The sequence below is a fragment of the Macrotis lagotis genome, chromosome 3 (genome assembly GCF_037893015.1).
Source record: "Macrotis lagotis isolate mMagLag1 chromosome 3, bilby.v1.9.chrom.fasta, whole genome shotgun sequence".
Taxonomy (NCBI): domain Eukaryota; kingdom Metazoa; phylum Chordata; class Mammalia; order Peramelemorphia; family Peramelidae; genus Macrotis; species Macrotis lagotis.
This window is the reverse complement of record NC_133660.1, coordinates 166,086,781-166,111,378: the sequence shown is the minus strand read 5'-3', so window position 1 is coordinate 166,111,378 and position 24,598 is coordinate 166,086,781. Positions and strand designations below refer to the sequence as shown.

General features: G+C 37.7%; 1 protein-coding gene across 1 annotated transcript in view; it reads left to right on the top strand.

Annotated features, from left to right (window-relative positions):
- Nucleotides 1-17,491: 17,491 nt before the first annotated feature.
- OCIAD1 (OCIA domain containing 1) overlaps nucleotides 17,492-24,598 on the top strand; it is a 38,736-nt gene continuing 31,629 nt past the window's right edge. Inside the window, exons 1-3 of the mRNA XM_074229476.1 lie at nucleotides 17,492-17,596; nucleotides 19,700-19,765; nucleotides 19,991-20,071. Of these exons, the coding sequence (XP_074085577.1) occupies nucleotides 19,705-19,765; nucleotides 19,991-20,071 (142 nt within the window). The 5' untranslated portion in view covers nucleotides 17,492-17,596; nucleotides 19,700-19,704. The remainder of the gene's footprint in view (nucleotides 17,597-19,699; nucleotides 19,766-19,990; nucleotides 20,072-24,598) is intronic.

Here is a 24,598-nt window from a genome sequence, read left to right as displayed (position 1 = left end):
TATCTAATAAGACCATACTCTACTACACATGTAACTCTCCTTTGGCCCCATTCCCCCAATTGGCACTCATATTCACATAAGGATTAATTGGCTGTCACTTCTGATTAGCAGTGGGTAGGCATATGATTTCTGAATCTTCTCAATTCACCAAAATACCTATCTTGGAATAGTCATTTTTAAGCCTGAGAAAGAATGAACATGAGAAAAACAGAAACACTATGAGCTCACAGACATATGGTAGCCAGAAAAGGGAATACAATTGTTGCTATGTTATTTGATCACACCAAACATTTTTCCTAATTCAAATCATCAATGAAGAAGACTGAGAGACCGGTTGGACCCTCTTCTCTAGGTACATGTTGCCTAAGGCTCTCCTGAGCCACCAGTTCTTCCACAGGCTGGTGCTACATTGTGTCTGAGGACCATCTCGGCTGAGTTCATAGAATTTTTTTTTTTTTGAGTTCATAGAATTTAAGTATCAGGAGACTGGTTAAGAGGAAATGGTTTTTTGTTTTGTTTTTTTACTTACTAAAGAAACATTTAATCATTAGAAACAATAATCATTAGTGGACAACAATGACAACAATGTAAAGCTTGAGTGCTACACTGTGGAAAGAAGACCTACACAGATGAAATCACATATCCTTGAATTATGCTGGAAATCAGACTTGCAGAGAGCTTGCCAAAATTAAAATAGTTGGCACAGAACAGAAGCTAGGACTGAATAGGTTACAAGAAGGCTTACCCAAAATTAATTATGACATGGTAACATCAGAAGAAATTTTTTTAAATGGCTCCTCAGATGATAGTATTATGGTAAAATAAAACTGGTATGTAAAACTCTTCATGAACCATGTAGAACTTAGCTGGGATAATCTTTTTTTTTAAGGTTTTTGCAAGGCAAACGGGGTTAAGTGGCTTGCCCAAGGCCACACAGCTAGGTAATTATTAAGTGTCTGAGACCGGATTTGAACCCAGGTACTCCTGACTCCAGGGCTGATGCTTTATCCACTATGCCACCTAGCCGACCCCCTGGGATAATCTTTTGACACATTCTAGATCAATAAGTCAATGTTCAGGTTTAAGCCATTTAATGGAAACTTTCAAAGCGATAGCTTGAGAGAAACTAGATTATATTGTTTGCTTTTGACTAGTTTTATTTATCAATACTATTATTCTATGTGTTGAAAGATCAATGTGTGTCCTTTGGGATCTGACAGTCTTGACACCCTTATTGTAAAAAAAAAGCAGAAGGCAAAAGCAGTTAAATAAAAGGAAGGCTCATAGGTTTTTCCTTATAGTGGCAAAAGAAGAAGAAGTTGGGATAATTGGTTTATTTATGCTTTCAAGGATAACAATAAGAAAAAATTTCATGGGACATATTAGGTATTTTGTATTTCAATGTATTCCAATTTTGTATTTCAATGGGGAGAAGTAGGGGTAGGTGGGGATCAGTTTTCATAGAGGGAGAGCAGGTGGTTTCCTGTTACTTTACTCTCAAGAGATCTGAAGTCATGTTGCTTTGAACTCCTTTCTAATTGATTGGACAGTTCAGAATCATGAATGAATGACTGCCTTGGTTGGTCTATATAGCCATGGATATAATCTATTGAAGTTCATCAGGCATTTGATTAAAGGGATTGTTATATTTAAGAGCTATCACTATCTAAAAACCCTTTCAAAAGTGATGGTTAAATAAAAGTTTATAAAGGCTATTTTGTACTTACATTTGTAAAAGGTCACCATGAAAGTGTGGCTTATTTATTTTTTCAGCATCTGTTATAGGGAAGGAGAAGCTAGGAAAAATTCTATGAAGACTCAGTAAGATCCTCCAAATTAAATCTGAGTTCAGTTCAAAGATGGACAAAGAAAAGAATGATACATATATTAATAAGTGTTTGTTCTTTCTTGGAGAAAGAATAACAATAAGGAGATATGATGTATGAGTAAAAAAAATTCCAATCTGATATATTTAAACAAAATATTGAAACTGAAAATAAATGGAAATTGAATTTAAAAAATGTAGAGAACTGTGCCAATCACTAGGGGAGATATAAATATGAAAAAGACATGGTCCTTGCTTTCAATCATTTTACAATCAAACAGGCAAGATTAGAAATGTACAAAATAATTATAATATAAACTAAGCCCTTAAGAAGAGTACAAAGCATTTTAAGAACTCAGAAAGACTTCTGTAGTTTGGGAATGAAGCAGTTTCCTTGGGGAAAGACAGCATTTAAACAGTCTTTCAAGAAGAGATAAAATAATTTCAATGGGCAGAGATAATAATAGTAATAATAACATCAATAATAATGATGATAACAATAACTAGCATTTATTTGGCTCTTTAATGTTCACAAAGTGCTTTGCAAATAGTTGATCATTTTATCCTCATAACAGCCCTAGGAGGTAAGTACTATTTTGTAGCCATTTTACAGATGAGGAAACTGAAGTAGACAGAGGTTAAATTACTTGACCACAGTCATACAATAAGTAGGCACATAATAGTAATACTTTGAATTTGAGTCTTCCTGACTTCAGAGTCTCCCCTTGACTCTACTAATTGTGCCACTTGGTTATTTATAGACATATAAGAACTTTTCAAATGTAGGAAATGACATTAGCAAAAAGATAGAAAGCATAGTATATGTTATTGTCTGCCAAGAAATCCAGTTTATCTGAGTATATAGAATGTGAGGGGGAGGATTGTGAGATGTGACTAAAAATGCAGATGGAACAGACTAAGGAGTTTGGACTTTATTTTCTGGGTAATGATGTATCGCTCAGTGATATGATTTTAGTGGTGATAGGATATTGTTGTAGAGCCTGTCATACTGTATCTATTGTTTGACTTATGATTTCTATGATTCCACTTTACATATCTAAGTTTATGGTTTTACTTTTAATTATTTTGGAACAAGTGATTATCCTGATTCTGAGTTATGTAAATGAAGCAATTTTGCTTGCTAGAGTATATACACATGCATACACACATTTCAACATAATTATATTGATAAAGAGGGCAAATCTAAACCATAATGTTATATAAGCATTTGGGGATTGAAGTATGTTTGAATTAATTGGGGAATTAATTGAATTCAGCTGGGAAAATTGGAGGAATCATGGTTTTTTAAATGAGTGGTGGGGGCAGCTAGGTGGTGCAGTGGATAGAGCACCAGCTCTGGAGTCGGGAGTACCTGAGTTCAGATACGACCTCAGACATGTAATAATTAGCTGTGTGGCCTTGGGCAAGCCATTTAACCCCATTGCCTTGCAAAGAAAAAACAACAACAAAACAAAACCTAATAAGTGATGACTCACTGAGAATCAGCCAGTGTTCAAACCACTGAACACAGCTACAGTGGAAGGGGAAGAGGAACCTAAGATGAATACAATAAGGGGACTGCAAAGATTCTCTGTAGAAGCCCTGGCAGTTAGAAGTTGTCAGCTGAAGGAAGGATTCAACCATATTATTCCTGAATGGTTGGAGAGTAAATTGATTTCACTGGCCAATAGCTCCAAAGGCATCTATTGCCCTTCAGGGAGTCAGACTTGGGGAAAAGTGAGGCTTTTCATAAATTTTTCCCCTGGTTTAAAAATAAAAGGGAAAAGTACAAGGTGGGGAGAAGTAGGGGTTGGGGGGGTCAGTCTTAGAGGGAGAGCAGGTGGTTTCCTGTTACTTTACTCTCAAGTGTTCTGAAGTCATGTTGCTTTGGACTCCTCTCTAATTGATCAGACAGTTCAGAATCATGAACGAATGACTGCCTGGGTTGGTCTGTATAGCCATGGATATAATCCATTTCAGGAGATTCATCAGACACTTGCTTAAAGGGATTGTTATACTTAAGAGCTATCACTATCTAAAAACCCTTTGAAAAGTGATGGTTAAATAAAAGTTTATAAAGGTTATGTATGAGTATAGAAGAGAAAAGGATTTTCTCTTGTAGAATGACAAGGATCAACAATCAAACAGTGAATAGATAAGTCAGTTGGTGTGTAGATCAATATAACCCACAGTATAGAGTTATGAGTTTTATCTAAAACACATAAGTTTTCCTTCCTTATGTGTTTCCCTGCCAGGGTCCTATAAACTGTGTGACCACTCTTCAACACTGGGATCACAGGTAGAATACAATCTGGGTTTACATTTTATATTGGAATGTATTTTATCATTTATATATTTATATTAATACCTATAATAGCATTATGTCTTTTGTTTTATTAAATGATTATTTTTAAATCTAAAAGTATTGTAAGTATGAGTAGCTGATTGTACAGATAAAGAATATTGGATAAGGACTCAAGAACTAGATAGAGGAAGCATATTTCACATTAATTGGGTTGTCCCTAGGGCTCAAAAAAGGTGAAAGAAAACATGAGAGAATACTCAGTCTTTGAGAATTTAGACAGGATAGAATGTAATCAGGTTAGAGTGAATGACACAAACTCAGATAGAATGGGGCTGTCTTACATACCTAGGTGAGAGGTGAGAGGCTCTTTTACAATGTGGGGGTTTTGGTTTTGGAATTATATTTTTTTTCTATACTTCACTGAAGTGAGTAGACCCCATCTGTAGATCAAAGTTCTGGTGTTACAAAGAGAGAGTATGAAAATAGATTTGATAAAATTTGAGAGTCAGCATGGCACAGTGGAAAGGTTCTGGTGTTGGACTGAGAATAGACTAGAACCCTGGCCTCCTACTTGTGTTACTGTAGACAAGATATTTAGTGTCTCTGAGCCTCAGTTTCCTAATTGGCAGAACATGGATAAAATACCTTTAATATATAACTCACAAGCTTGTTGAAATGATTATATGAGATGATGCGCACAAAAATAGTGAAACTTTTTCACTATTCGAACCCTAGCTCATCACCTGTACCCACACTGCATTAATAGGGTTGCAATAGACCTTAATAGATCTTCTTAGTATTATGCAACAGTCAAAATAGTTAACGAGATATTTGAGATTTAAGTCTGAGATTAGAGGTGATAGCTTAAATATATTTTGCCTTTGTAAAATATATCTAAAATTCTGTGTACAATTCCGGCTAATACCCTTTAGGATTAATAAACTGGAAAGCATCTAGAGAGGAGGAGACTGGGGGCAGTACTATGAAGGAATCAGATGAAGAACTATGGGAGTAATCAAACAACTAAAGAAAAGACTAAGGAGTGAGTTGTGGGAGGGTACAGAATTATGTTGTAGCTAATTCAAATATCTTAAAAAGTTGAATGAAAAAAAAGAAGTTGGACTGTCTCAAGATTTGTTGAGTTCCTACCTGACTGTACTATGTAGCTACTGAAGTAGGTCCCTTACACTCCCAAATTCTATGATTCTGTGAAACATTTGAAAATGTAATGGGAATCTGGTGCATGTTCAGGACACCTGGACATATTCTTTCCATGAAATAAGAAGATGCTTCAAAGAGACTGAAAACTGGAGCATATGTCAATGTTCTGTAATGGAAATATGGTAGGGAATATTCATATTTCCATTGGCTACAGAGCCAAAATTGTTGATATTTTTAAAAAATGGCCTGCCTTCACACAGCTTCTGCTGTATTCCCTTTTTAGGGGAGAATTTACTCTTTCATTCATACCCCCCCACCTCATGGTTAAATGTCTTTGGTCATTTGTTGTTCTTCCATTCTAAGACAGGAAGTAAAATCTCCAATATGGTCCAAGATCTCTATTCCCATGGATCTCAGAGTCAAAGAATCTAAGCTAGATGCTACATCTAGCCTTGTCGTGAAGAGCAACACAGCTCTGGGACTCCAACCCAGCAGAAGTTGGTGATACCAGCTTTGGACATGAACTTGGCAGGGCCAGTACTTCTACCTTCTTCCCTTCAAGACCAGTGTAATTTAGGAGGGGATTATGTCACCCTCAAAAAACTCATGTCTATTAAATGTGTGATTCCAACTCCAACATAGTTTTCTGTCCCCTTCAAATCTACATTGTGTTTATCCAACTTTTAATAATTACATCTTTCTCCTTTCAGTTTGCTTTCCTTTCTTTGCAATCTCCCTGTTTACATATTAATAAATTGAATTGTCATAGCTGTCTGGTTTTAATACAGTTTTAAACACACAATAGGGAAACCCAAAAATATCCCATAAAGAGATTACAAGCCTAACAGTCTGCAGCTGGCAAGGGATTTCCTCTTCCATTCCTCCCATCCCCCATTCTCTATTAGGATAAGCAAAAGGCAAGAAGTAGATGAAGGGAGCGGCTATGTGGCGCAGTGGATAAAGCACCGGCCTTGGAGTCAGGAGTACCTGAGTTCAAATCCAGCTTTGTTCAAATCCAGCTTCAGACACTTAATAATTACTTAGCTGTGTGGCCTTGGGCAAGCCACTTAACCTCATTGCCTAGCAAAAACCTGAAAAAAAAAAGTAGATGGAGGCAGAAGGTTTCTGAGATAGTTCTACACTGCTGCCATTAACTGTTGTCTCCAGGTCAGTTCTTTCCTCTGGAAGGAGTCAAGGGGAGAAACTTTCATTTCTAAAAACCAGATGCCCCAGATGAAAGGGTTACTGGGATATCACACTCAGAAGAACTTCATAACAGCTGTCCAAAAGTGGAACAGGTTTCCTCAAGAGGTAATGGGTTCCTCTAACTCAAAGATTCTCAACTGAAGGTCCATGGATGGATTTCAGGATATCTATGAACATAAATGGAAAAAAATTTTTACAATTTTATTTCTACTAACCACTAAAAAAAATTAGAAATTCCTTAATTTCTTTTTATTTTATTTGTTTTTGTTATACAAATGATGTTTTGTACATTACTAAAATATCCTTGTTTAAGAGAAAACATAATACTCCCTCCCCCAAAAAATATAGACCCCCATGAGCAATAAAGTAAACAGAAAAAAATTAAAATTAAAAAATAATAATAGAGGCAGCTAGGTAGTGCAGTGAACAGAGCACCGGCCTTGGAGTCAGGAGCACCTGAGTTCAAATGCAGCCTCAGATACCCAACAATCACCCAACTGTGTGACCCTGGGCAAGCCACCCCAACCCCATTGCCCTGCAAAAATCAAAAAATAAATAAATAAAATATAATATAATAATAATAATAATAATAATAATAATAATAATAATAATAACAATAATAATAGGGGTGGCCAGGTGGCACAGCAGACAGAGCACCAGCCCTGGAGTCAGGAGCACCCAGGTTTAAATCCAGCCTCAGACACCCAACAATCACCGAGATGTGTGGCCCTGGGCAAGACACCCAACCCCATTTGCCCCACAAAAACCCATAAGAAATATTAATATAATAATAATAATAATAATAATAATAATAATAATAAATGTGATTCAGTATGTGTTCCAATACCACCAGCTCTGTCGCGGATGGATCACGTTCTTTATAAGTCCATCACAAAAGCTACTTCCATATTTTTCTACTGTTGTCATTGCTGATCGCAACTCCATTCATGAGGCACTAGCAATAGCTCATTGTAATTAAAAAAAATCTTATATGAAATATCTTAGCCTATTGACTCCATTTTTACAATAAAATTCAGCTCTCTCCTGTGCTTCATCTATAAAAGCTTCTTCTACTTGCTCTATTAAATGAAAAGTTTCTTATGAGTATTATCAGTGTCATTTTTCTATGCAGGAATGCATGCAGTTCATCATCATTAAGTCCCTCATATTTTACCCTTCTCCTTCACTCTCTATGCTTCACCTGAGTCCTGTATTTGAAGATCAAACTTTCTGTTCAGCTCTGGCCATTTTAACAGGAACATTTGAAATTCCCCTGGTTCATTGAAAGTCTATCTTTTTTCCTGGAAGAGGACATTCAGTTTTGCTGGGTAGCTGATTCTCAGTTACATTCCAAACCCTTCTGCCTTCTAGACTATTATATTCCAAACCCTATGATCCTTTAATGCAGTTGTTGCTAAGTCCTGTGTGTTCCTGACTGCAGCTCTGCAATATTTGAATTGTGTCCTTCTGGCTGCTTGTAATATTTTCTCTTTGACTTTGGAGTTCTGGATCTTGGCTATAATATTTCTGGGGGTTGTTTTTTTTCTTTTGGATCTCTTTCCATGGGGAGATTGGTGGATTCTCTCAATTTCTATTTTGCCCTCTGCTATCTGGGCAATTTTCCTGTAGGAATTCTTTAAAAATGATGTCAAGGCTCTTTTCCTGATCATGACTTTCAGGTATCCCAATAATTTTTAAATTATCTTTCCTAAATATGTTTTCCAGATCAGTTGTTTTTTCAATGAGATGTTTCACATTTTCTTCTAATTTTTCATTCTTTTGGTGCTGAAGTATTGTGTCTTGACTTCTTGTAAAGTCAGCAGCGTCCTTTAGCTCCATTCTACATCTTAAGGATTTGTTTTCCTCAGAGAGCTTTCTTATCTCTTTTTCCATCTGGCCAATTCTGCTTTTTAAAGCATTCATCCCTTTAATTACTTTTTGAACTGTTTTATCCATTTGACCTATGATGGTTTTTAACACGTTTTCTTCAGCATTTTTTGAATCTCCTTGACTAAGCTGCTGACTTCTTTTTCATGTTTTTCTTGCATCTGTCTCATTTCTTTTCCCGATTTTTCTTCTATCTCCCTCACGTGATTTTTCAAAATCTTTTTTGGGGGTGGCTAGATGACACAGTAGATAGAGCACCAGCCCTGGAGTCAGGAGTACCTGAATTCAAATCTGACCTCAGACACTTAATAATTAATTACCTAACTGTGTGGACTTGGGCAAGCCACTTAACTCCATTTGCCTTGCAAAACCCTAAAATAAATAAATAAAATGATTTAGTCCAATGTCTTTTTTGAGCTCTGTCATAGCCTGAGCCCAATTTCTGTTTTTCTTGCAGTCTTTAGATGCAGGAGCTTGTACTTCCTCATCTTCACATTGAGTATTTTGATCCTTCTTGGGATCATAGACAATGTATTTCTCAATGGTGTTCCTCTTTTTTTTCTCTGTTTACTCATTTCCCCAGCCTATGGCTGGTTTTGGGGTGTTACCTGGGCTTTTGAGTATTATTGGGAACCCCCCAAAAGGATCTGTGTGAGGCTCTGTCTTCCCTCCTGGTCTGTGAATGACCACAAGTGCACCCCTCTGCCACGGGGTTGAGGTGGGGGGGGCCCTGCTGCGCTATGGGGGGGGCTAAACTGCGATCAGGATCTCAATGTGGTCAGAGCCCCAGAGTCCTGTTCCAGGTACAGGGGACAGACCTCGGAAGTCTCTCTCTCTACTCCCCTACCTTTGGTAGGCTGAGCACTCAAGGCTTAGTTGTCAGGGGGCTCCTGCTTACCTGCATTCATACTTTCCAATGCTGTCTTTTCAGTTAGAATGTAAGCTCAGGTATGGGATTGCCTTTCTTTTTGCTTTTGTGTCTCCAGGGCTTAGCAATGTGTCTGATCCATAGAAAGCACTTATTAAATTTTTGCTGAATTGACTTGGAATTGTGAATTGGTTAGTCTTTCTGGAAAACAATCTGGAACTATACCCCCCAAACCACCAAACTATATACCTTTTGATCCAACTATACTAAGCAATACTTAGCAAAAGATATTAAAGAAATAGGAAGAGGATTCATTTGTACAAAAATACTTATAGCAGCTTTGTTTGTATCAACATTGGAAAGTATGAATGCATCAATCAACTAGGGAGTGACTGAACATATTGTAAAGTATGAATATAATGGAAATATTATTCCATCATAAGAAATTACAAAAGGAATCTCTTTTCAGCTATTTATAGGATTTATATTTTTGTGGGTTTTCTGGTTGTTTTTGTTTTTTGTTTTTTTCTTTTTGGTTTTGGTTTTTTGCAAGGCAGTGGGGTTAAGTGACTTGCCCAAGGTCACACAGCGAAGTAATTATTAAGTGTCTGAAGTCATATTTGAACTCAGGTCCTCCTAACTCTAGGGCAGGTCCTCTATCCACTATGCCACCTAGCTGCCCCTGATAGTATTTATATGAATGGATTCTTAGGAAAGTAGACATCAATAAGAACAATTTGTACAATGACAACAGCACTGTAAGGACAATTTTGAAAGACTCAAATATTTTGATGACTGCAATGCCAAACCACAATTCCAAAGGACAGATGCTGAAGCATACCCTCCATTTAAGATGAAAAAAAGACATATTTTTAGATATAGTCAATGTGGGAACTTTTAAAAATTATACAATTTTGTTCCCCCCCCCAATTTTTTCTTATTCTTCAATTTAGTGTGAAAGGGGTAAGGTAGGAAGGAGAGACCAAGGGATAGAGTTCCATTTATACCCTCACCCTCCCCCCCCACCCAAAAAAGAGAGAAGGGAACAAAAGGAAGACTATAGAAAAGTAGGACGGTTTTGAAAGTTACTAGGTTCATTTGTAAAATGAGCTGGGAAAGGAAATAGCAAGCTACTCTGTCAAGAAAACCCCAAATGGGGCAAAAGAGTAGGACACAGCTGAAAACAACAACTGAAAAGCAAACAAACTCTACATAATAGAGATTTAAAGTTGCATGTGGAGTCTTCTCCTACTCTACATTGATTATGGAAATGCCCATTGTATTTGTTATTTTTTAAGTTAAGAACAAACTAAAAATAAAAAAAATAAAAGAAAGCAAGCAACACTTCAGATAAAATTACTTATGGAGAAACAGACAGTTCTGAGAGGACTGGAGAGAAAGCAATCTTTAGGGGAAAGTACTTACTAAAGATAAATATGGCCAAAGTGTCTTATTTCTTAGAAACCAGTTTATATGTCACTATTAATGTAGATTTTGAACTTTAAAGTTGGAAAACTCTAATAACTAGAACTTTTTGGTAACTATGGGACAACCATATATTATATATTTGTAGTAGACCAATAGAGATGTGAACCTTAGTTTCTCACCATAAGGTAGAAATGACTTCATACAAGGAGTACCTGCTGTAAGGCAGGGCAGACAAAAGAAATCCAAGAGACTGAAGTAACTGAGTGAAGACAGAAGCAGAAGCAGAAGCAGAAGCAGAAGCAGAAGCAGGAGAGGATAGGAACAGAACTGAAACTGTCCCATGTCTGAATGAAAAGAGAGAGTAGCTCAGGTAAATCTAGTTGAGAAAAGTGATCAAAACTAAGACTACTCTGCTTCTAGAAAGGAGTCCAGTCAAACATAGCATTATATTCATATACCAAGAGCAGAGAGAAGAACTTTGAGACTGCATTGCCCTTCTACTGAACTAACTGGATGAAGATTTAGAACTTGTCCCTAAGAGAGGAATTGACTGGCAGAAAATGATTGATGCTAGCAGCTTAATAGAGAAAGAATTCTTTGCAGCTTATCCAGGGATGAGTGAGTAAATGATCAGCAATCTTCTCTAAAGAACATTATGCAAGATATATTTTTAAGCTTAATTTGCATTATAAACATTTTCTTAATCATCTTATTAATTCTAGACAATCAACAAGAAAATGAATCTAGTCCTGATTTCTAGGGTTTGCCATTTTTTCCAAGGTATCCTGAAAATTGAACAATCAGCTTTCACAAGCCAGTACCTGGTGCCAGGACATTCTTGTATTTCTAGCCAATGGGGAAAGATGAAGCTTGCCTACCTTGCCCTTTACTAACACCTGTGGCATGAGAAGAAGGAAACCCCCCTTCCCTCCCCCAGCCCAGCCAAAAATGCAGACCTGAATACTTGTAGAAATGCCAGGCTTATAGGAAATGATCCTAATAAAAAGAGTATAATGATGCCTTAGAGACCAGCCTTGGATCAGCGGGAAGCAGACCTGTTTAGCTAGTGCCTCACAGTGCAGACTATTTCCTAAGGAGCCAACAACATCAATTCCCGTAGTTCTCAGTTGTCCTTGCCACATGTTTCCTTACTAATGGACCTCTCAAATTCTGTTTAGTTTGTGCCCTTTATCTCCATGGAAACTACATGCATTAGTGTAGATGTTACTTGAATTTACAGATGGATGGCTATGTTATGGTTAATATTACTTGGTATTCTGCATTCTAATTGTTTCATGATTCAAGTTAGTACTATCATCTTGCCTTAGCTTAAATGGAGAGTACACTGGTGGGAACTCAGGAGGAAGGCATGTGAATACCTTGCCCCCACAAGAATTACCCCTAAGACTCTGAGACTGAGAAATGTGACAGTGTAGCTCCCCTTATTCTTGAATCCCTTGACTTGCCAGGGCAAGAGCCAGACAGATCAGATTGAGAAAAACAAAAGAGTTGCTTGTTTTCTTCAATTGTGCTGACTCTTTTTTTAGCCTATTTGGGGTTTCTTGGAAGAGATGCTGGAATGGTTTGCCATTTCCTTCTCCAGCTCATTTTACAAAGGAGGAAACTAAGGCCAACAAGGTTAAGAGACTTGCTCAGTGTCACACAACTAAGTGTCTGAGACTGGATTTGAACTCAGAGATGAGTTTTGCTTACTTTAGGCATGGTGCTCTCTATCTACCACACCACCTAGTTGCCCCACCACATTATATCAATATTATACTTCATAAATCCCCAATGGTATGCTAACCATCATCTAAAAAAAGTTTTAGAAAAGATATTTGATATGTTTATGATGTAAAACATTTCCCTTCTGATGGCATCACTATCTACTAGGGATCTCCCCTCTTTCCTCAATGTGGGTAAGACTAGTTTTTCCCTTAAAGATTTTAAAAGAAAGTTGTTAATGGGATCAAAGTTCTTGGTAACCCCTGCCAATTGATAGATTCCCGGTTACCTAAGGGTATAAAAGGCTCACCTACCCTGGAGTTAGGTTCCTTCAGATTTGGCAGATGTCCATAGACCATAGACCACACCCATCACTACCATCCTGTCCTGGTTACCAAATGCCTTTTCATATAAAGATAAGGGTGGCTATATCTACTCAAGCTAACTACTACAATATCCTTATTGAATATTCAGCTCTCTATGCTCTAGCTAAGTAAACCTCTTTTTGATAATTATAGACTGACCTTTGATTATCTCATTTCATTTCCTAGACTGCTCCTAACACCACCCTATAAATCCAGGGGGAGAGCAGGCTCATATTTAAAGTGCAAGATTAGTGAGGCATATGTGTAGAAAACAAAAAGGGCAAAAGGGTTCTTCTTATTCCTGAGCCAAGTAGTCCTTTTTTTTTCCTTTTAAGGGCTATGAAATTGTGAAATCCCCTTTAGGTGTAACTCTCTGCTGGGCTCCAAGAATGTATGTCTTTCTAGAGTCCACAACATCTAACCTTCTCTTCTGGTGCAAGGTTCATGTTATTTAAGGTGGCTGCCTTGCCACTTCAGAAGCTGTTGGCCTCCATTCGGCTATTACTGCCTACAAGTATTATGATGGAACCCCTGGATATCACAGAGATCAAAAGGTTGCATCCCAGGTAACACATGTCCACATGGTCACCATAGACTTGGGTAGAAGACTCATCAGCTTCTCCCTACTCAGCTTTCAGGAGGCAACTCAACAAAATCCTTCTGCTTCAAAACAAAAAAGGAGAGACAGTGAGAAAGAATGAAAGAAAGAAGAGAGAAAAAGAAAGAGAGATGGAAATATATGGGAAAGAAAGAAGAGAGGGAGAGACACACAGAGAGATATCAATCAATAAACATTAAATGCCTACTATATATCAGCCCCTGCCCTCAAGGAGTTCATAATCTAATGGGATGATAACATGCAAACAGATATATACAAAGCAAAATATAAAGAACAAATAGAAATAATTAACAGAGAGAAGGCACTTGAATTAAAAGGGATTAGGGAAGGCTTCCTATGGGAGATGGGATTTTAGTTGGGACTTTTAGGAAGTCAGAGAGATCAGTAGTCAGACTGAGAGCATTCCAGGGATGAGGGGACTTGGTGGGGGGTTGAGATAAGAGAGAGGAGTTCAAGATCTTTGCTAAGTTGCAAACCTAACAGAAACACAGAGAAAGAGAGACAAACAAACAGAGATAAGGAGAGAGACACAAAGACAGACAGATGGTCAGTTTTCCCTTTTGTATGCATACTCAGCATAAACTTCTGTAATCAATTCTTCCATCTTCAGACCACTTGGAGAATCTTTCCTTATTATATAGTACAAGCCTACCCTGACCTGAAGGAGTCTTATCCCAAGTTTCTACTTGGTCTTGGATTGGAAATTTCAACATATGCTCTAAGAAATGCCTCCCCTCTCCCCCCAACTTGAATATTTGCCCCACCCCCCACCCCATAGAAAAAAACAAATATTCTTTCCCAGTTCCAGGTTCCACATGACAGTCTGGAGAAAGCACCTAAAACTATCCAGTTGCAGGTAGATCCCAATGGGATCTGATCAATCCAGTATCCAGTATCCAATATCCCTCAGTATGATTCAACCAGACTCTACCCCCATAGCAGGTGGAAGTTTATGGATTTTCCAGGGCTAGAGATCTGGAACAGAAATAGTAGAATCAGAACTGGAGAGAGGGGTCCAGCAATTCCAGGACTTATCCTATGTCATTTAGAATAAAGGAAATAACTTCTAGAAGGAAGCCCAAATGAATAGTTTTGCATACAAAACAGATTATTTAGGATGTTAAAACAGCTAGAAATTCACCAAACTGAAAAAGGAAACTACAGCAAATCAAAGGGAAAGGGAAACTAATTCAACAAGGACACATCCACAGAAAAGAAACTGGTACAGAGATTGTGACATGGCCTGACTGAAGTCTGATAGATTTTCATAAAATTATTGAAGAGAATGATTATTTGATGCGTCAGGTCTTTTTGAGGGTTCAGAGTTGGTGAGAGTTTGGGATAGGAGAGATCCTTTGTCTTTAGCATCTGACTTCAAGAGAGGACACACACATGGAACACTACTGTTCTATTAGAAACCAGGAAGGATGGGAATTCAGGGAAACCTGGAGGAATTTGCATGAACTGATGCTGAACAAGATGAGCAGAACCAGAAAAACACTGTACATCCTAACAACAGCATGGCAGCCATGATCAGCCTTGATGGACTCACTCATTACATTTGGGGCTGTGTGCAATAGAGAATACCATCTGTATCCAGAGAAAGAACTGTGGAGTTTGAACAAAGACCAAGGACAAAAACCCTGATATTGTCTGATCTTGCTATCTCTTGTACTTTGTTTCTTCCTTAAGGATATGGTTTCTCTCTCATCACATTCAATTTGGATGGATGTATACCATGGAAACAATGTAAAGACTGGCAAATTGCCTTCATTGGGGGATGGGGGAAGGGAAGTGAGATTAGGGGGAAAATTGTAAAACTCAAAATAAAATCTTTAAAAAAAAAAAAAGAGAGGACACATACCATTCCAGGTTCTGTTCAGGGTAAGGCCCCCTAAAGGGAAAAGGTCAATATATAGAAAAGCCAATAACTCAACATATTTGTTGATTCCCAGCATCACCCAGGAGAGGCTTTGGTTTGTATTTCCTCTTGGGTGATATTGGAGACTCTTTTAGTTGAGCTAAGGTCTCTTGCTTCCAGTGGAAGAGCTCACTCATTCTGTTTTTTGTATGGTATAGTCTAATCTGTAAAATTTCTGTTTTATATTTCCTGTTGCCTTGGATAATTGTGTTTTATTCACATTTTGTTATAAATTTTTTGAAAACTATCTTCTGGTGAGAAAAGTTAAGCCTTTAGATAAAACTTAGAGAACTTGTCCTTGAACCTCCAAACTAGCAAAACTTGGGGGGGGGGATCAGATAGATACAATTTGAGTCTGTTATGATCTCTCCAATAGAACAAGAGACCTTGGTGGCTCCAATCTCCTGCTTCCCTCCATGTAGGAATCATAGTCTAGTTTGGAGAAAGTTGGGAGATATTTCAGAGAAATGTACTTTTTCTTCCTGGTAAACTATATATATATATATATGACAGTATAGGTTAGGTGGGTTGTGAAGATTGTGAGGAAATAAAGGTAGTAAAATTAATACAATGAAAAATGTCATGGAGCAATAATCTCAGGATTTCTTCCTTTTTTAAAATAAATTTATTTTCCCAACTACACACAAAGATAGCTTTCAACAGTCATTTTTTGGTAAGCTTTTGAATTCTACATTTTCCCCCCTCCCCTCTCTCACATAGTTAATAATCTAAGTTATACATATATATATAGCTATACTATATATATTAATCATGTTGTGAAAGAAAAATCAGAACAAAAAAGGGGGAAAAACCATAAAACAAATTAAAAAATTGAGGGGCAGCTAGGTGGTGCCGTAGATAGAGCACTGGTCCTGGAGTCAGGAGTCCCTGAGTTGAAATTTGACCTCAGACACTTAATAATTACCTAGCTGTGTGGCCTTGGGCAAGCCACTTAACCCATTTGCTTTGCAAAAAAAAAAAAAAATTAAAAAAAACAAACTTTGGTCTGCATTCAGACTCCATAGTTCCTTCTGCGGAAGTAGATGGTATTTTCCATCCCAAGTTCAAGACTTAAGTCTTCATCTGAGAGGGTGATGCAAGGTCCATGCTTTAGCTTCCCAGGGGATTATTTGATTTTTGTTTCTACAATAGTAGGGACTTCAATGCCCACTGAATGAAGAGGTGAACCTTATCATATAATTAAGAATTAAGGGGGGGGCAGCTAGGTGGCACAGTGGACAGAGCACTGGCCCTGGAGTCAGGAGGACCTGAGTTCAGATCCAGTCTCAGACACTTAATAATTACTTAGCTGTGTGGCCTTGGGCAAGCCGCTTAACCCCACTTACCTTGAAAAACTCTAAAAAAAAAAATAAGGGCAGCTAGGTGATGCAGTGGATAGCACACCTGCCCTGGAGCCAGGAAGAATAGAGTTCAAATCCAACCTCAGATACTTAATAATTGGCTAGTTGTGTGACCTTGGGCAAATCAGTTAACCCATTGCCTCGGGGGAAAAAAGCCAAAAAGAATTAGAAAAGACCATGAAGATCCCAGGGGTCGAATCCTAGAACTTAGGGCTAAGATATCTGACTCCCCAAAGCTGGTGACTGGCCTGATGTCATCGGATGCTTGGGAGCTTCGGAGTTCATGACCCCGACCCCAAATCCTATGTGTCGCTAGGGTCTATGGTGGTGAATGCAAAGGACCTACTGCTGAATAGAAGCTGGATTAGAGAGAAAAGGTAGGGATTTTAATATATACATATATATATATATATATACATGTTATATATATATATGTAAAAGGCAACAAAGGGATTCCTCTTAAGAGTCCCTTTTCTTCCTCCTCACCCTTTGAATTCGGTTGGTCCCCAGGTGACCCCACCGCAAGGTCACCGGGTGCAAATTGCTCAGAATACATCCGCTTTGCCAGCTCAGCCAGGTTTAAGAAAAGGCGGGTCACAGAGGGCACAAGGACGGTTCCAAAAGCTCCCTCGCCAACGCTTCGTCGTGCACATGCGCAATGAGGGGAGCTGGGGGTGGGGAGCCAAAGGTCAAAGAGGCGGGACTAAACCAGATTCCCAACCAAAGCCGGCCTGTGCTTGAGCGTTAAGCGGCAGAGGGCGGCGGCGGTTGGCGGAGAAGTCTTGAGGTCATTTCCGACCCCTGATCCCGTTAGCTTCCGGGTCATCGTCGCTCCCTTCCCCTGCGGCCCCGCCTCCCGCGTAGCGCCGGCCGCGCCCCCTCCCCCCTCCCTCCCGTACATTCGCGGGGCCGCCGCCGCCGGGAGGTGGGTGAAGGGCACCTCTGCCCCGGAGGGGTGGGCACAGCACTGCGGGGCCGCGCAGCCTCCCACTCCGCCCCTTATTCACCCGCCGGCCTGGGCCCTGTTTTCTGCCTGGGCGGGGTGTGGGGGTCCAGGGATGGGGGGGGGGGGGGGGCGGGGCGGGCCTCCCGCGTGGGTTTCCTCTTTGTGTTTTGGGAGGCGCCAGGTACCGGTTCACCTTCGTGGCCCCCCGCGTTTTAAGGATGAATGGTCGGCCCGGCTCGCTACGAATTGTCTTCCTTTTGTGGGGGGGAGAGGAGGGGGCCCTCGAGGCCCTTCACCTGATAACAAAACAAACCCCCCCAAATGCACCCAGACAGCGGGTTATCCCCCGACCCAGCCAGGGCTGCACCTTCGCTTCACCTCGGCTCCTACACGCTGATTATGGCGGGACTTGAAGTTAGGGCTTGGGGTTTTTTGTTTCTGGCTCCCAGGCCGGTCTTCTGTTTTCTATGCCATCTTGTTGCTAAATCCTTTTTTAATTTAATTTAAAAAAAAAAATTAGGTAATGGAAGAGGAGTCCTTCAACAACTTCCTCCTGAAAAGCAAGGCATTGGAGTTGAATTTGACGTTGCATTTTACCAGGATGATTTTTTTTTTGCCAAGAAGACTAGTATTTTATGATCACACCTGCTTTTTTTTTTTTGGTAGAGGAAAGAAAATAGATTTGGAAATAGAAGCCCTGGGAGTTGAGTCTAGGTCCTACCCATTAAATTTTAAGTAATATATCTTTTTTAAAATTTTTTTTTTGTTTTAGTTTTTGCAAGGCAATGGGCCCAAGGCCACGCGCCTAGGTAATTATTAAGTGTCTGAGGTCGGATTTGAACTCAGGTACCCCTGACTCCAGGGCTAGTGCTCTATCCACTGCACCACTCTAAGCAATATATCTTGGCATAACTTTAATAGAAGTCCCGTTTATCACACAATATTTAGTATTAAAAGTGATACTATATTTGCAAATTGATACTATATATGCAAAGCTTTTTTTTTTTGAAAAATTGATATCAGGTGTAAAATAATCTAGACCTAGACTCCTTTGCGTTTTTTTTTTCAGAAATGTCCTTTAGTTTATCAAATACTACTATTTTGGATAACTTCTGGCTCTTGATTATATAATTTATTCCATTTTTCTAATTGTTAACCAGTACTAAGTACTTTTGGTTATTACTTTATATTATTTTGCTTTTATATTACACATAATTTTTTCCTTTTTCCTTTGACTGTCTTTGAACAAGTTCCTTTGCACCTCCACCTCAATTTTTTCATCTGTAAAATGAAGGGGTTAGAGTACATGATGTCTAAGATTTCTTGTGACTCATCTTTGCCTTCTCTTCCATAATCCCTGGAAATAACTACAATACTGTCCAGGTTTGTTTGTTCTTTTTTTGGACAAAGATATGGAATGGTACACCAGAGATTAAATGATTCACCCAAGTGAATTAACACAGATAATTATCTGAGGATTTGAATTCTGGTTTTCTAGCTCTAGATTCAGCACTTTTTATCTACTGAGCCATCTAGCTGCCAATATTTTGTGAGTAGGGATAAAATTGAATTTTCTATTTTCTTGTCTCCTTCCATTAAAGAACTGATTTAGTCCTACTAGTTTAATAGTTTTTTTTTTTGCAAGGCAAATGGGGTTAAGTGGCTTGCTCAAGGCCATACAACTAGGTAATTATGAAGTGTCTGAGACTGGATTTGAACCCAGGTACTCCTGACTGCAGGGCCAGGTGTTCTATCCACTGTGCCACCTAGCCACCCCCTGCACTACTTTAATAAAAAAAATTAAATTGTGTGAAATAAATCAACTTTAGTAAGATAAACATTCTCTTTAATTTTTAAGAGATGGCATGGAACAGAAGACATGTATTTATTCATTTCTAAGACTTCATCCTTGGTGCCATTTTATAGCCATGGTATTTTAATAAAGAAAAAACTTCAGTCTATTCAGCAAAACTATAATTTTTTACCCATCCTGATAGTTGTTTTTGTGATATCCTATGTTCAAGAATCAATAATCATCTATTTTTAAATAGTTTTTATGATTTTCTTTATCTTTCACAACAGGAAAGATGGATGGAAGGACTGATTTTGGAACTGAGCAGAATGCAGAAGTCTCACCACCACTCCCTAGTAAATATTTATTAAACATTTGTAAATGCTGAAACCTTACATAGTTAACTTTTCTTTTGTCTTGAATAATACTAAGATCAAAATGAATGTTTATCTAAAGTTGAAGTAGTTCTTTGTACATTTCTATATTTTCATTTCATTGAAGAATGAATATTGTTAAAATTTAGAGCATTTTTCTTGTAGGTTTTTTTTGATGATTGCTTTTTTTTAAACTTTGATAAATAGACATAGGAATGGATTACATTCCAACAGAAGAGGAAAGAAGAGTCTTCACTGAATGTAATCAAGAGAGCTTCTGGTACAGATGTAAGTCAAATCATTTATTTCATTTTAAGTTTTTATAGTGACTGAAAAGATCACAGTATTTGTGCAGTTCTTGCTGAGAACTAGTGAAGAGGTAAATATTTTATAGTTTAGCATAATAATTTCCTGGTAATATTTCAGGATTTACTAATTTTGACTGTTATATTGATAAATGTAATAAAATTAATTATCTTAGACTTATACCATGCTAATAATAAATCTTTATAATTTTACAAGTTATTTTTCATTTAATAGGTAATATTTTAAATGATAGTGATGTTTATATGTGAAAACTTTTTTGGAGGGGAGGATGGGATTGCTACAGAGGTCCAACTTAATCTAAATCAAATTTTTGACCCACTATGTCCTGTTTTGGTTGTTATTTTTCCAGGAATAGAGTCTTTATTCATTTGTATCTTGGTTTATCACATACTATCCTACTATATTTGATGGTTTCTGAGCCTTGCTTATTTGGTTAGTTCTTTGATTATCTTATCTATTTAACCAGTCCCAAATAATTTTTTATCATAACTTTATATTACAGTTTAAGTACTCTTTCATTTTTCTTTTTCCAAATATTTATGTTGAAATTTTTGACCTTTTTGTTCTTCCAGAAAATTTCATTATTTTATCTAGATCTACAAGGTAGCTAGGTAGCACCTGGGATAGAAAGCTAGACCTGAAATCTGGAGGAAAGATTTCAGATTTGACCTCAGATAGTATTTGCATCAGTTTTCTCATCTGTAAAATGGGGATAATAATATCATCTGCCTTACAAGATTGTTTTGGGGATCAGATGAGATAATTTGGTAAAGTACTTTGCAAGCTTTAAAATACAATATAAATGCTAATTATTATTAGGCAGAGAATAAACATTAATATTGTCTTTTTTTGTTTGTTTTTTGTTTTATTTTTTTCAAGGCAGTGGGGTTAAGTGGCATGCCCAAGGTCACATAACTAGGTTTTTATTATCTGAAGCCAGATTTGAACTCAGGTCCTCCTGACTCCAGTAACTGTGCTCTGTCTGCTTCACCACCTAACTGTCCCAATAGTATCTTTATAATTGTTAAATCTTTATTTTTGTTGGATTTTTGGATAGTTCTATTCATATAAGTCCTGACTGTGTCCAGTTAAGACTCAGAACTGTTATAAAGGAATCTGGATACAGAGAGGGATAAAGTACTGGAAAGTGACAGCTGGGGGGAGCAAGCCAATACAAAAATCTCAAATTAAGAGGAAAAAAAATAAAAGGAAACATTTCAGAAGGAGAACCAGCAAATTTGTTACTAACCTGAATTCAAATGTGGCCTCAGACACTTACTTATTACCTAGCTGTGTGGCCTTAGGCAAGCCACTTAACCCCATTTGCCTTGCAAAACCTAAAAAGAAAAAAAATCTATGTGTTAGAAACTGCCAAACTCTTGGGATACAGTTATCAAAAAATACCAACCAACAAGATAGTCCCTGCCTTCAAGGAGCTTCACTTCTAAATAGGAACGACAACCTAAAGATAAAGTTGGAAGTGGAGGGGAGGTAAGAAAAAACAATGATAGTATCACAAAAAAAAAAATGACCAGACTAGACTGGCTAGCACAGAGACTATGCTGTGAGAATAATAGGAATGTTATTGCTCTGGAAATTAAGTAACCCTGGCAACAGACTTTCTGCTTTTGAAGGACTAGCATACCTAAACATAGAACCACTTAGAGATTGGTTGAAAAAAATGATAAAGAAAATAGTCTTCAGTCTTCTGTGTTTGCAAAATCTTGTTTGTACACTTTTAAGAAACTAATTAATAAATTTTATTGTGCATTTTGAGAAGTCTAATAGCATTTGCAAAAAAAAAAAATGATAGCTCCAGGATAGTACTAGATAGCACACCTGGGTCCTTGTATTATTCAGTTCCCAAGTTTTTCAAAGGAATATTATTTTTGTAGCTCAGTCTGTATTCAGACATCATCAGCTCTATATTTGGGATGGATAACATTCTTTATCATAAATCTGTCAGAGAAATTGCTTCAATATTTTTTCCCACAGTTGTTTGCTAGCTGTATTTCCCTCCATCCTATTCCCCCCACCCACATTTTTTCTATTCTCTCTTCTTTCACCTCGTCCCTCCTCAAAAGTGTGTTGTATCTGACCACCCTTACCCATGATTTTCCCTCTCTTTTATCACACCCTCCTCTACCCTGTCCCCCATCCCTTTCCTCTCCTATTTTCGTTTAGAATAAGATAGATTTCTAAACTCATTTGAATGTATGTTTTATTTCCTCTCTGAGTCACTTCCGATGAGAGTAAAGATTCACTCATTCATACCCCCTTACCTTCCTCCTCTTCCATTCCATTGCAAAAGCTTTTCCTTGCCTTTTTTATGTGAAATAACTTAGCCTATTCTACTTCTCCTTTCCCTATTTCCTAGTACATTCTTTTCTGACCCATTAACTCCATTTTTCAAATATATTATGCCTTTAAATTCAACTTCCTTCCCTGCCTTGTCTATATATATATATATATATATATGTGTATATATATATATATGTATATTATATATACTTCTTCTAACTGCTCTAATAAATAAGAAGGTTCATATGACAGTTCAACATCATTAAATCCCTCACCTCTTGTTAAATCCATCCACCCTCTTTATGCTTCGCCAGAGTTCTGTATTTGAAGATCAGATTTTCTTTTCAGCTTTGGTCCTTTCATCAGGAAAGATTGAAAGTCTCCTATTTCATTGAATGTTCATCTTTTCCCCTGAATGAGTATGTTCAGTTTTGCTGGATAGTTGATTTTCAGTTGTAAGAGCTCTTCAAACTCTTTTGCCTTCTGGAATATCAAATTCCAAACCCTACAAACCCTTAATGTAGAAGATGCTAAATCTTGAGTTATCCTGACTGTAGCTCCACAATATTCGAGTTTTTTTTTTCTGGCTGCTTGTAATATTTTTCTCATTGGCTGAGGAGTTCTGGAATATGACTATATCATTCCTGGGAGTTTTCATATTGTAATCGCTTTCAGGAGGTGATCAGTGGATTCCCTCAATTTCCCTTTACTTCTAGGATATCAGGGCAATTTTCCTAGATTATTTCTTGGAAAATGAAATCTAGGTTCTTTTCCTGGTCATGACTTTTAGGTAGTCTAATAATTTTTAAATTATCTCTTCTAGATCTGTTTTTCAGGTCTGTTGTCTTTCCGATGAGACATTTCACATTTTCTTCTAGTTTTTCATTCTTTTGGTTTTGTTTTGTTGTTTCTTGATTTTTCACGAAGTCATCAGCTTCCCTTAGCTCCATTTCACATTTGAAGGAATTATTTTCTTTAGAGTGTTTTTGTATCTCCTTCTGACCAATTCTGCTTTTTTTTTTAAGGCATTTTTCTACTCATTGGCCTTTTGACCTTCTTTTTCCATCTGACCTAAGCTGATTTTTAAGCTATTTTCTTCATTATTTTTTGGTAATTCCTTCATCAACTTGCTGACTTAGTTTTCATGATTTTTCCATATCACTCCCCATTTCTCTTCCCAATTTTTCCTCTGCTTCCTTTACCTGATTTTCAAAATCTTTTTTTGAGCTCTTCCATAACTTGAGACTAATTCATATTTTTCTTGGAGGCTTTGGATACAGAAGTTTGACTTTGTTATCTTTTGACTGTATTTTGATCCATAGAACCAAAGTAATTGTCTGTGGTTTTTTCCTTCTGATATTTGCTCATTTCCCCAGACTATGACTTGATTTTAACTCTTTGTTAAGGTGGGACTCTTCTTCCAGGGTGGAGGATGTACTGTCCCAAACTTTTGAGGCTTTTTTGGCAGCTGTTTTCAAGGATTGCTTCCCTCCCCCCAACTCTTCCAAGGTCTTATGAGAGCTCTAACTGCTCTCCTGGCCTGTGTTCTGGTCTGCACATGACCACAAGCTCCTTTCTGTCCTGGAGCTGTGAGGAGGGTCCCTGCTTCATTTTGGCAGTAAAGCTCCTTTTTCTGAGACTGGGCTTCAGACTGCTACCTGGATCTGAGTTTGGGCAAAGCCACAGAGTCCTGCCTCAGGGAAGGATAGGAAGGAGACCTCTGCAATCTTCCCTGACCTCTTTATTGTCTGTTCAAGAAAAATGGGAAAGGTGATATAAGATTGATGGAAACAAATGTCCTACTTTTCAAAAAAAGAAAAATTGTAGAACAAAAGTTGTTGACCTTGAATTTGATCTGTTATTAAAGAGTATTGATGAATATGTAGGAAGCTATAGATGATTATTAAAAGCCAACATGGCTTTATCAGAAATTGATCATTGCAGACTAACCTCATTTCTTTTTTTTTGACAGGACTACTAAATATATGCGAATTCAATTGATACTGAATCTAATAAGGCTTCTGATACAGTATGTCATACTGTTCTTGTGGAGAAGATAAAAGTTTCAAGTTAGAGAATTAGATGAACTGATTGAATGACTAGACTTAGAGTCGTTGTTAATGTTTTAATGTCAATGTGGCAAGAGGGTTTCAGTGGTATAGCCCAAGGATTTATGCTTACTTTTGA